The 14,003-nt window shown below is 35.8% G+C and overlaps 1 protein-coding gene across 1 annotated transcript; it reads left to right on the top strand.

The window, feature by feature from the left end:
• The first annotated feature begins 1,854 nt into the window (after positions 1-1,854).
• AGT (alanine:glyoxylate aminotransferase) lies at positions 1,855-9,566 on the top strand. The gene is made up of 6 exons (XM_010279296.2): positions 1,855-1,987; positions 5,081-5,365; positions 6,368-6,652; positions 7,974-8,340; positions 8,464-8,674; positions 9,277-9,566. The coding sequence occupies exons 2-6, from the start codon at positions 5,161-5,163 to the stop codon at positions 9,412-9,414; spliced, it is 1,206 nt and encodes a 401-aa protein (XP_010277598.1). The 5' UTR covers positions 1,855-1,987; positions 5,081-5,160; the 3' UTR covers positions 9,415-9,566.
• The last annotated feature ends 4,437 nt before the right edge of the window (positions 9,567-14,003 follow it).

Here is a 14,003-nt window from a genome sequence, read left to right as displayed (position 1 = left end):
TAAATATAACACACATGTGTATATATCTTTCAGGTGGGCTCAGGTTGGGTCTAGCCTAGTTTGGGATGGGCTGGGCTCGAGCTACTCAAGACCTTAACCTAATCCACAGCTCAAAAACTTAGGCCCAACCCATGTAAAACTTAGGGTGGTTAGGTCGAGATCGAGTTGGACCCGCCCAAGTTGCACCCCCTAGCTATAAGCCTATAGCTTAGATCTAGGCCCCTACCACCTGAAACATAAGCCTTGGGGCAAGCTTGATTCTAGAATTACGATATTTATGTATAAAATATTATATATATATATACAAATTTATTTTATATATTATATAATACAAAAGTATTATATATACATAATATATTATAGGTGTCACATTAAAATATTTATACATAAAATACAAAAAATGGCATACATATTTATAAATAATATATAAATAAATATGTGGATCAGGCTTGAAGTATTGAACCCAAGCCCAGCTTGGAAATTTGGGGTTGTGCTTTTTCTAGGTTAAGGTTGAAAATGATCACCCATAGGATGAAGGAGATAAGTATTTTTCTAAAGCAAATAAGACAACCTAGAACTAGGGGACATGTTTTACAATTGTCAATTCATCTTGCCTTAGTTTGTTCATTTTTAGCCAATAAATATAATTTAAATATTTTTGAACTATAATTTAAATTTTAATTAATTAATTTTGTTGATTAACTAATTAGTAATGTCATAGGGCCAGCTATACATAACAAAAAAAGACGCTTGAATTTGACTTAGACCGGCTTGGTTCAATTGAGTATGTTATAGAGGTCCTTCTACTTCAATTCTGCTTAACAAAGCCCATGCATCACATGGGTCCCAACTACTATGTGTATAAAGTGTGTAGTCAAACCAAGCTCAGGCTACTTAAGGGTTAGGCCTAAGCCCAACCTAAAAAATAAGAAAGTTCAGAGTTTTGGGCCCAGATACAGCTTGAGGACGATAAATCCAAGCCAAGCCCATATAGGACCGGTTCAGGGTCAGCTTGGGCATGGTCTAATTGCATCCCTAAGTGAATCCAATCAACCAGACCGGATTTGACTCGACGTGAACCATATCTATAGAGGTGTCAATTGGACTGGATTTGGTTCAATGTGAGTCCACTACAAAAGGACCAGGTCCAATCCAATCCAATGAATATTTTAGACTATTTTGAATCGGTCCAATTCAATGTCTAGACCAATATTTCAAATTTGTTTTAATTTAGATTAATTCTAATTAAACCTAATCTCTTAACATCTATATTCTTATCTTTTATCAATGACTAGATATTGACTCCCTCCAACCCAATCCAATATAAATTCATAGCAGATGAACCAGGTCCAAGCTAATCCAATAAATACTTTAGACCATTAAATCCGGACTGGTCCAATTCAATATATATCTTGTTGGACCGTCCAATGCATCCAAATTGATTTTGATTTGGACCAATCCAAAACCGATTCATAACACCCATTATCAAAACCGTGAATCAGGAAGGGAGACAAAAGAATTGAGAAGAAAACAAAGACAAAACCGTGAATGAGTAACCAAACAAAAACAGCACAGACATGAAGACATTACGTGTGTGGCCTTCGCTCCCACAACCGAGGATGTGGTTGACAGCCCGTTATCACGTTATCTCCCTCTCAATTCCTCTCATCCTCATCCTCCTTACCAAATAAATAAATAAGTAATATTTAATATATATTTTTTAAATTCTAGAGAAAGTATAATACTAATAAATAATATTTTCCATTTTCATCTCTTTCACTGTCAGCCGCACGAATATTGATTTGGTGTACACTTATCTGCCACGTGGACATAGGGTCCCACATACGTCAATGGCCTCCTGTGATCCTATAAATCGATTCATCGTCGCCTTTTCTCTTTCGCCTATACTTTATCCGCCAAAGTTGGAGCTGCTTCTGCTTACTCTGGAGGTGGAGTTTCCACCAAATTTGAGGAGATATTCTACGAGGTATGACAGTGAATCCTTTTCTCTCTCTTTCTCTACAAATTACTCTGATACTCTGATAGACTCGGTTTTCAGGTTAAAGTTGGAGATTGTCAGATTTACTTAAAATTTTGTTCTGAAGCTCTGTTCTTCCTCCAAATGTTTGATTTCGGTTTTCGAAACTCCTGATACGGTTTTGCGAGAAGTTTACAGACTTTTTAGAATTAATTAGAATGAGAAATGATTGGAGATGGTCGAAGTTACTTAAAATTTTGTTCTGAAGATCTGTTCTTCCTCCAAATGTTTGATTTCGGTTTTCGAAACTCCTGATACGATTTTGCGAGAAGTTTACAGACTTTTTAGAATTAAGCAGAATGAGAAATGATTGAAATAGAATTTAAAATTTCTTCATCAGGAAACTGGTAAAATAGAGCGCAAAATTGTTGTTTTTGGAGTTATTTTAAATGTTTTTTGTGCTTATTAGTTTGAACTTTGGCTTTCTATTGAAGTATATTTTCGTCTTTTGAAATTTCTTTGGACAGTTAACTGCCTGGGTCAGCAGTTTACTGATCAAAATCAATGGTTTTTGAGAAAAATCCGATTTTGGGAAAAAACAGAAACGGTCACCTGAACGATTCTTGATTTTTTCTGGTCCGACCGTCCGGTCTGGTTCGGTTTTGAAAACCATGGGAAAAAATATCAAAATAATGGACATGTTAAAGCACCTTGTAGTTTTTTTTACAACTTTTAATGTGTGTATTTTTCTGTTTTTTCTATATTTTCTTTTCCCTTTGTTGCATTTCTGTAATTTTTTATTTTTATATTTTGTTGTGTTTTCCTTTCTTTTTCAGTTTTTGTTCTATTTCTTACATGACTGCAATTTCTTTTATAATTTTCTTTATTTGTTATACTTTATCAATTTTATAAAAGGTCTCATAAAATGAAAGAAGGGCAATTTAGGGGTTTAGAAATATTTAAACTTGAATACCAGAGTATGAAAGACCCCTGAAAATTGCGCTTCCCATTCCTCAACCAGTATTGTATAGAACTAAGATGTTAGAAGGATTTGAACCTAGGATGTTTATTTAAAACATAAATATTTTAACTATTAGGCCACTTCATGATGAATTGAAATCAGCCCCCCACAAGATAGTTTCCCACAACATCCCACAGTACAACCCTGCTGTGTATTGGGAACATCTCCTGATGATGCTCATCATTTTTTATACTTTTCATCGGGAGATGTTCCTAATACAAAGCGGGGATGTGTTGTGGAAAACTATCTTGTGGGGGGCTGATTTGAACTCCTTCGTGACATCTTGTTAAATTATTTTTTATAAGCAACCACATTATATCCATGTATATTAAAGTGCAAAAAATATTCATTTGCAAATACCTAAGTCTTGAACCATAAATTCTAGTCAAACCAGCTTTGAATGATTTTGGCTCTATAATCTCAATTATCCAATTAAGAAACTATTTTTTGGATGACTAATTTCTTAGGAGAATGTAATTCTCCTAACACTATTATTTATTAAATTTTTATACTACACATAACACTATTATTTATTAAATTTTGTAACCTTTTATATGATCATTAATGAGATTTATATGATTTATATTATTAGTTTGTTAAGCTATGCAATGTATATGGATGCTTTCTTGAGACATTTTGATGGTTTATACATGGTGAAATTATACTATACATAAAGTCATAGATTATATAAAATTCATATATTTTTAATATATATTTAAATTTCCATTATATATATATATCATCCAAAGCATATCTAAAATCCAAATTCGTTGCTTTGCATCACATAAGTAAAATGCGATGCCCCTCTTAAAAAGAAATAGTGTGCTATGCTAGTGCTAAAGATGCCTTTAGTGGGTTTATAGTTGGGTATTAGGGGTGTTAATGGTGAGTCCGGATCTCCTACTCATGAGAACTCTGTTCACGTTTATCGCAACCACACATGGAAAATATCTCTCCTCTACATAGTATTATGCAGTGGGAGATGTTCCCAATTCACGGGGGGTAGTGTATTGTAGGTAGGCATGGGTAGGAGATCTGGAGTCATTAACGGTATTCGAAAATCTGATTTCGAATTTAAGATTTGACATAATCGAATTAAATTCAAATAACCTAATTTGATTCGATAAATATCTGAATTTGACCGATTATTTAATTTTTATATAAAATATATAAATCATTTAAATGTTTTATATAATTTATATATAATTAAATTATATAAATAAAATATTTATTTTATATATTTATTAATTACCCAAAATAATTAATTGATCGAGTTCTAATCAAATGTTTAAATATTTAATCAAATTCAAATATAATTTTTCGATAAGTAATTGACAAAATGTAAAGGCACAGTCAAAGTGTCACTATCCCCCTAATAATTTATCCTAATTTTTATTTTTATATTTTATTAATTGTTATTATTATGAATAAGTAGTCTATTATTTTATTAATTGTTATTTTATATTTTTAATATTTTCTTTTTGTTTTCTAGGACAGATCATGGTCTAACTTGTAACTTGTAAAGACTGGACATTCTCTACTTTAGTAAGCCACGTCATGGGTTAATTATGATTGGCTCATGGTCTGACCAGATTATCAACTATTTTGGTTCATATTCGTTCTTGGCCATTCTTCCCAATCCAGAGCACACTAACTCTAACCGAAGTTCTTATCTAATAAGGCAACGGAAGACAGATTCTTAACAAGATTTGGTGCCTAACCTAAACCTACCAACACATTGGTTCTGTACCGAAGAAAGTACATATGTGCCTTCTCATTTCAGGGTTGGGTTGAGCTGGATTTGTCAAGGGCTGAATCCAGGACCAACTCAAGCTTGGGGTGGATCAGCCCAATCCAAAGTTGAATAAAATGATAAAATCAATCCCTGCTCGCCTTCTCGGCCTAAAGCCCAATCCAAAATTGAAAGAAAGCAATCCTCTGGTTCAGTGACTCAGTGGGTTGTTTTTAAGTTCATTCCCCAGCTGCCTGCATAATTTCTGAACTTGTTGATGTTTGGTAATGGATTTTCTTTCTTAGCTAGACAGAGTACTGGAAGACTGATTTCCTTGATGGGTTTGCAGGCAAGGTGTTTTGATGCTAAAAGGCTCCAGGAATTAGCTAAACCCAGTTGTCATCGTTGTGAAGTTTGGAGTAGGAAAAGATGGATTACGTTTATGCTCCAGGAAGGAACCATCTTTTTGTTCCGGGGCCGGTCAATATCCCGGAGCCTGTCATTCGGGCAATGAACAGGAACAATGAGGACTATCGCTCCCCTGCTGTGCCAGCTTTGACAAAGACCCTTCTTGAGGATGTTAAGAAAATTTTCAAAACCACCACTGGAACTCCATTTCTGATCCCCACAACAGGTACTTTTACATTCCTTATTATGTAATTTTCTTGTTATTTGCACTGGTTTAGGTGCATGGGAGTGCAAATAGGCTGTATAAATTTTGGTTTACTTTTGCTTCTGATTAGACCTTGTTTTGTTTTGTTTGTTTGTGAAAAGTAAAAATGGTGTCGTCAAGAGAATGAAGTATAATATTCAACATCCATTAACTGTTGATAATCAAGCGTACAGTTGAACTTGTATGCTTTACTTCTATTTGCATTGCTTCAACAGAAAATGATTCAAGAATCTATCTAAATTCCATTTGACAGAATGGAATTGTGTATTGTGGGTGGTCATTATTAACTAAAAGCAAAACAAAATTATATTTTAGAAGGCTAGGTTAACTACTGATGCTGAATGAAATTGAATTTCTATTACCATGCAGAGCTTTGTACTTTTAACAGCTCATTGTTTCTGATACTATGGCTGAGTTTGGAAGGAGTACAAATGCAAATATGTAGAGTGCAAAACCTTATATTTTGTATTATTTTGTATGTATTTACGCTGTACATATTTGCATTTGTTCTCTTCCCAAACTGAGCCTATGTAAATCTGATTACAACATAAAAGAGCCACAATTCAATTCAGTTAGGTTGGAAATGAATTATTAGAATTGATTAGTCTTTCTTTTTGAAGAAAGACAAAGTATAATGGATTGGTTAGCCTTCTCATCATGATTTCATCTTTGTCCAAGTAATATCTTATTCTATTGACCAAAGAAAATCTCCAAATTTACTTTGAGACTAACTCAACCTGGATCTCTTTTTTTTTCTACAATGAAATTCTCAGAACATTCTTCATTATTCCTTGGATAACCTTTCTCAGTCCTAAAGTTGGATATGATGATGAGTTATGTCTGTAGCATAAATTAGGTAGGATTGTGCTTAGTTTCTATTTCTTGGAATGTTCTTGTCATAATTCAGACATCACAAATTCCTGTTTTATGTCTACTTATGATGATATGGCTGTTCTGCTCCAGGTACTGGTGCATGGGAAAGTGCACTCACAAATACATTATCTCCTGGTGATCGGATTGTATCTTTTCTCATTGGACAATTCAGCCTTCTCTGGATTGACCAACAGCAACGCCTCAACTTCAATGTTGATGTCATAGAAAGTGAATGGGGCCAGGGTGCCAATCTTGATATTTTGGCATCAAAATTAGCAGCAGACACTGCACATACCATTAAGGCTATTTGTATTGTCCACAATGAGACAGCAACAGGAGTTACCAACAATTTGGCTACTGTGAGGAAAATACTTGGTAAGAGAAAAGTTTATAGGAAAAGCTGTGCTGTGTGAAATTTGTTGCTGAATAAATAACATTTTCCCATATTTTAATATTTTTTAATATATCTTCCTTATCATTTCTTATACTTTAGTAAATCACTATATAAACTCATCTCACCTAGGCCCTTTAGAGTCAAGCTTCTGCAATGCATGTTAAAATGTCATATCTATCTATCTATCTATCTATCTATCTATCTATCTATCTATCTATCTATCTATATATATATATATATATAATGTTGAGCTTTTGGTTTACAGAATGAAACTCTTTTTGTACATTGATCTGTAATTCTTCTATTCTTCGTGGTCTACTCTCTATTAACAACTTTGGAAATCCCATATAGATTATGACCTGGATCAGATCAATTCTTTTTTGAATCTCTATACGTGCAATTCCCTCGAAACCTGAGGATATTCTCATATTTTTTTGTACAAAAGTCTTGATACAATATCGTATTTTTTGATCTTCCTGGAGACCCTCAGAATAACTTTTTGGTTGTGCAAACCAGAGGGAATGATGCCCCTGGGTTGTCCCAAGTCTGAAACCAAGTGGATTTATTTTTTGACCCATACCACCCCACTACTATATTTTTCAGTACGCACTCTACCTGTATACTTATCTCTATACATCCATATATAGGTTACTTTAAATCATGGTTTGAAGTAATGAAGCAATGATAGAATAATAAAACTGACAGGAAACCTGTAAAATGACCAAAATCTCTCTAAATGTTCTTGTTATATAAAACTGGGATAGTAGTAAAGAAAGAGTGCTGACTGTGGCTCATCCTATTGTTGATAAACAAGGCACATCCCCATTGCAAAGACAAAAGATGCCTCAAGGGTACTTTTGTCTTTTGACACAGTATCAGGGAGTGCTCCCTCATGAAAAATAGGATTTGCCCAAATTACTCCCTAAAAGAATACAGTAGCATTCTTTTTGTTTGCAAAAAGAGTAAATATTGAATACCATAACATGACTTTCTAGACTATTTCCTGTTGATTGTTACCTGATGTAGTCCATTTGTATCTCTTCTAGTATGTTGGATTACAAATATTAATTATTTCAGCTATCCAGATTTCCAACCGTTCATGCACATCCAAAAAAACACAAAAAAATGTCCATGGATATATGGATATGTTTTACTGCTTTAATGGTTTTCTTTTCTATTCCTTTTTTCCATCTTTTTCTTTTATAACTTGTTAAATCTACTTTTTTTTTTAAATAAATATTTTCTTCTTTTCAATTTATATTCCTGAACAGACTCCTCATGTTGCAAATGTATTGATTACAGATCACTACAGACACCCTGCATTGTTTCTTGTTGATGGAGTGTCATCAATCTGTGCTCTTGATTTCCGTATGGATGAGTGGGGAGTAGATGTAGCTTTAACAGGCTCTCAGAAAGCTCTTTCTCTTCCCACTGGGATGGGCATTGTGTGTGCAAGCCCCAAAGCACTAGAGGCATCCAAGTCTGCCAAATCAGTAAGGGTATTCTTTGATTGGAATGACTACTTGAAGTTCTACAAGTTGGGAACCTTTTGGCCATACACCCCGTCCATCCAGCTTTTGTATGGGCTCAGAGCAGCTCTGGATCTCATATTTGAGGAAGGACTAGAAAATGTGATTGAAAGGCACAGTCGTTTGGGCAAAGCAACAAGGTAACACGTTACACACCCATCTCTTTCCTTCCTGTAATCCCTTTGGGAAGGTTTTCTTCTGTGGCTTATGTTTAGTCTAATTAGAGAAGTAGAAGTCAATAGTCTTACAAGTTTGACATGCAGGCTTGCTGTTGAGGCATGGGGCTTGAAGAACTGCACGCAAAAGGAGGAATGGTTTAGCGACACTGTCACAGCTGTGGTTGTTCCTCCGTACATTGACAGTTCAGAAATTGTTAGAAGGGCTTGGAAGAGATACAATTTGAGCTTAGGTTTGGGCCTCAATAAAGTAGCTGGAAAGGTCTTCAGAATAGGGCATCTTGGTAATCTTAATGAGGTACAATTCAGTATTTTTCTCATCCCTTTCATGCTGTAGAATGCTTGTTTATTTGCTAAAGTAAGAACTTTCTCTTAGTTGAACAACATAGAGAGAAGGGATCTTGGCATGGTCCACTCATTTGACACTCTTATGTCATAAAGTATTTAAAAGCAGAATCACACAGGGTACCAGAATGAGTTTTACAAGACACCCTTGGAAGCTACATTTGTCACGGACACTCAATTAGCTAAATTTTATTGACATTCATAATGTGAATTGGAAGTTTGAGTTGTCTTTAACTAATTGCTATTAGTGGATAACTCATCATCATCATCATCATCTAAGCCTTGTTCCAACAATATGAGGTTGGCTACATGAATCCTGTTTCACCATTTTGTTCTGTTTAATTCAATATCTGTTGTTAAATTATTTGCGGATAGCTAAATCATCAAATTACCATGGCTTGTTAAAGATCAAGCTATGATGGGACTTGCATCTTGTCTATACCCATCTTTTATATAACCAAGTTGTTTCACTGGTTTCCATCTACTATACTTTTGTTTTATTTTCTTGCATTATGACCATGAAAAGATGATTGTACTCTCCTTTTGTTTTTGCAGCTGCAATTGCTTGGCTGTCTGGCTGGTGTGGAGATGATACTGAAGGACGTAGGATACCCAGTTAAGCTGGGAAGTGGAGTAGCAGCAGCTTGTGCATATCTGCAAAACAACATTCCATTGATTCCTTCTAGGATTTGATATCCGTCCATGATGTAACTACTCTTTTCTATCATTTAGTTCATGTACTTTGTATAAAAAGGATAATTTTCTCAGTGGACTCATTTGAGAAAAATCTTAGAATCACCAACTAATACATATAGTTCATTCGTAATCCTTTATCTAGAAGAAAACTTGGATCTGATCTACTGTCGTTCTTTCATTGGATTCTCATTGTTTGGTGCTCAAATGCATGTTGCTCCTTGCTAGCTGATATACATACCTTCACATACATCAACTCAAGTCAAGTGAAGTCAGCTTTAATCCCTACTATTTAAATTTAGGGTCAGTTGCATGAATTCTTCCTGCCATTGTTGTGGTCTATCAAGATTCATGTTGCTTTTGATACACAAAATGAGGATCCTGTTAGAAATTATGGGGGTATCAACACAAATGTTCTTGTTTTCATTTGTTTTTGAAATCGCAAAAAAAAAAAAAAGCATGTTCTTGAAATCCGATTTGTTTTCAAAGGAAAAAACAAATTGATTTTGTTTCAAAAAGCAATACATGTTTCTGGAACCATCAAAATAATGGTATTTAAAACAAAAACCAAATTTTGTAGTATAGAAATTATATGGTTTATGGAACATGATATTAAATAACTAGATGAAAGCATGTTTTTGAAACCGGAATTCAAGAACATGTTTATGGTTTTAGTTTTGAAAACGAAAGACACATACACTGGCAAGAACATGTTTTTTGTGTTTTTGTTTTAAGAAACCATATGTTTTCAAACCAGATAGTTTTGCTTTGTTTTTGGAACTGGCAACAAGAAAAGCATCTCACGTTGTAGAATGCCCCTGATCAAAATAATAGTTTTTAAGACAAAAATAAATTTTGTAGTATAGAAATTATATGATTTATGAAACATGATATTAAATAACTAGATGAAAACATGTTTTTGAAATCAATAATTTTAAGAACTTTTTTCTATTTCAGTTTTGAAAACAAAAAACACAACCAAGAACATGCTTTTTTTGTGTTTTTGTTTTGAGAAACAATATGTTTTCAAACCAGATGGTTTTGCCTAGGTGTATGAACCATGAACTACCCCAAGTTGGACAAGATTCATCTGGGGCTTGTAATGCTGTTGAACTCTAGCTCATTTTGCTCTCTAACCGTTGAGAAAGTTCTTGGAGTCATTCTCATCATTCTGAATTTGTGATTTAGGGCTATGACAATGAGCAAAAAAACTGCTTTACAGATTACTTGACTAGATGATTCAAAGTAGGTTTTGACTATGATATTGGAAAAATATGATATCTGAAAAACTTCTGACCAATCAAATGGAATCATTAATATGGTAGCCAATCAGGTGTTATTTATCAAAATTCATGGGTGGGTTTTGATTGGTCAAAACTCTTCTGATACTATGTCTTTCCCACATAATAGATTTTTCCTTCAGAAACATTTTTATACTTGTGGATGACGACCCACAGTGGGTTTCATACTTCATACTCTCACATACAGGACCAGTTAGCTGAATGCAATGGCTGTGTAGTGGGGGCTATGGAACCAATTGTAATGCCCCACACCAGTCATATATAGCCGACAAGCACTTGGCATTTATAGCTGAAACATGTGAGCTATATTTTGGCTATTCTTATGATGACAACTTTGGCTTTTCTTTTTACATAGAGAGAGAAGCTTTCATTGCACAAGTCTAAGAGCATAGATTTATAGAAGACCATAGACCTCGTTGATCCGACTTGAACTAAAACCGAGCCAATCTAGTCCAACCCAAGATAACAAACTAAGCCAAGCCTTGACTGGTGGCTCAGTGGCTGATAGCTATTGATAACTGGCCACTTTAGTTCTTAAAATTCTAGAAAGTTGATAAGTTAAAAAGAACATATAAAGGGACCCCTTGTCTGAATGGGGACCTGAATTCTCCCATCCCCCTAAACCCAGACTCAATCTCTCTCTCTCTGTTCTTTCTCTCTCTTCCATCGACTTTGCCACTGATTCACCATCGTTTGCTGGAATGTATGTAGTGCAGCCCCTTCGGAGTCTGCCCGATCTCTTTTCTCTCATGTTTTCCCTTTTTGGTTCACTGCTTGCTACCTATTTAAAATTTACTTCTATTTTACACAGAAACAAACGCGACCAATAGGGAAAAGAAAAGGAATTGCTTGTAGTGAGGATGCATATTATGTGAAGTATAAAGCCTCAGAACTTGGCACACTTACTACACATATGGTGTAATTCACCTTTGAGTGCCTACAAACACTGACTTCTATGTTTGAGCTAATAACTTTCAAAGATTTCTTCCCGTCTAAAGGTTAATAAAAGTATAAACTCTACAAACAAAAAACCGCCATCATATTTCAACTTTTAAGCTGATTTTTATCTTCTTCACAAAATCATCAGTCGGAGGCATTTAATCCTCTACTGCAAGGACCGAAAAATCGCAACACATCGGGGCGTATTGGACTATTGGCTGATACGTATTGTATCGGTGACCTCCGATATACCCCTAAACTGATCTGGTTTAGGCGGTAGACAGACCTTAAAATGACCCCTTGAACCAATTTAGAAAAACAAACTAAATAAAAAACATAAAGTGCAGCACAATACATGCCAGTGTTTCAACCGACATATCGACCTGTATTGTTCTATTTGCTGACCATGAATGCAACTTGGGTCCATGGTTTTAAAATTAACCAAAAAATATAACCACTTTGGCCACTTGTTATTGGGTCAAATAATTTGACTGTTCGGCCTAAACCCCAATTAGATGGTTTTGGGGTCCAAAACCAGACCTGGAGCCATGACTGGTCCTAGGTCAACTGGTCTGACTGTCCAGTCAAGTCCGATTTTCAAAACCATGCTTGGATCAAATCATGTTGGACTTGGACATTTACGAGATTTTCAATGGGCTTGAGGTTGTGCTATTGAAATTCTGCAAATCTGACAATGCACTTACATTAGGGGTGAGCATGGGTCGGTTTGGTTTGGTTTCATGTTTTTCGAACCAGAACCTACCCTGCGAAGGTCGGTTTTAGCCTTGGCGGTTCTGGTGTTGGTTCCAAGGCCTACTTGTGGAACCTGTTTTACTGTCCCACTTCAAAAAAAAAACGAAACATGTCCTTCAAAAGCTTGATTTTCAATAATATAATATATAGTTTAAGACTTATATTATCTTCATTAATTAAATTGAGTAATTTAATATATAAATCAAATCGAGTAATTGATCAAATTTTGAATCCTTGCTTTTTCCTGGTGTACAAAGCACGCATAGAGAGGCCAGGTAGGCCCATCATCTTATGCCCAAGCCCAGACAAATCCTATATTTTAAAGGGCCTCCTACTTTAGGTTATTTAGATGTGGCCCATAAGAGGCTTAAGAGCTTGCACTTGTCATTAGGCCTAAGCCCATGTGTCAGTGATGCAAGGAGGTTGGTTCCACTGTGCACCGTTTGGAGACGATTTAAGCCTATTCTTGGGCCCACAAAGAGTGAGAGACTTCTGCCTGATCTTCCATGACCTCAAATGGAAGTCCTTGAGTTTCAATTACATCTAAATTCATTGGAGGAAACTCCTACTCTTTCTTCAGATTTGGTGGGTGGATCCCCAGCACCTGGGAGAGGCAATAGTCAGGTTGAGAAGTTTATGTGTCTCGAAAATTTTCTTGGGGTGTCGTTAGATGAATTGCAGGTAAACCTGTTCATGGGCTGGTAGCTTGACGGCCTGGCCCCCGGACGGGCTTGGTTAGGTTTTTTAGCCCACGGGCTTGACCTTGGGCTTAAAAGCCTGGCCTGATTATCTTTTGAGCCGGGTTCAGGATTTGTCAAAAATGTCTGGCCCGGCCCAACTTTTTATATAATATAAAATATAATTATTTTTTATAATTTCTAAACCCTAAATCCCTTTTCCCTCTTTTCATCAATACTTCTCAATTTTCACTCTCAGTCTCAATCTTTCTATGGCTCAACACACCAACCGGCACCACCAATGAGCTACCAATCTCCGGTAAGTTGGCGTCAAGATTATGCTAGCAGTGATAGGTGGAAATCTTTTCTTTTTTTACTTTACCTTCTCCGGCAAGTTGGCGTCAAGAATATGCTAGCAGCGACATGTGGAAATATATATATATTTTTTTACTTTACCTTCTCCGGCAAACTTAGGCACCAACGCCACCAACAAACTAGCGGAAATATTGTTGTTTTTATCATTCTCCAGCGGCGATGAACTAGGCTAGCAGTGGAAACCGACGACGGTGAGTGACCAGGTCCTCTCTCTTGTTATCTTTCTCTCTCTCTTCCTTTCTCTCTATTCTGATATAAGGAAGTCGAACAAATTTCTCTCTGTTCCTCTCTGTGTCTCTCTTGGGCTTCAGGCTTTTTACGATGGTCGGGCTCGGGCCTACAAAAATTCTATTAATGCAGAGTGAAAACCTGGCCCGACCCATGAACAGGTCTAATTGCAGGAAGTCCAAGTTCGTGAGTGGTTCAAGTCCAAAGGTATTAATGCGGCCCAATCGAATCACCTAACCATGGTAAACAGCTCTGTTGCAGAAGATGAGGCTGAATCCTTGAGCTATAGCTCGGATTGGTCATCCGGTAGTTTGGA

Source organism: Nelumbo nucifera, chromosome 2 (genome assembly GCF_055504915.1).
Source record: "Nelumbo nucifera cultivar China Antique chromosome 2, China Antique-T2T, whole genome shotgun sequence".
Taxonomy (NCBI): domain Eukaryota; kingdom Viridiplantae; phylum Streptophyta; class Magnoliopsida; order Proteales; family Nelumbonaceae; genus Nelumbo; species Nelumbo nucifera.
Note: the sequence above shows the minus strand (reverse complement) of the source record. Positions and strands in the feature narration are given on the sequence as shown.

Coding starts and splice junctions, on each gene's coding strand:
- AGT (XM_010279296.2), top strand. CDS start 5,161: ATGGATTACGTTTATGCTCCAGGAAGGAACCATCTTTTTGTTCCGGGG. Junction 5,366..6,367: donor ATTTCTGATCCCCACAACAG/GTACTTTTACAT, acceptor GTTCTGCTCCAG/GTACTGGTGCATGGGAAAGT. Junction 8,341..8,463: donor CGTTTGGGCAAAGCAACAAG/GTAACACGTTAC, acceptor TTTGACATGCAG/GCTTGCTGTTGAGGCATGGG.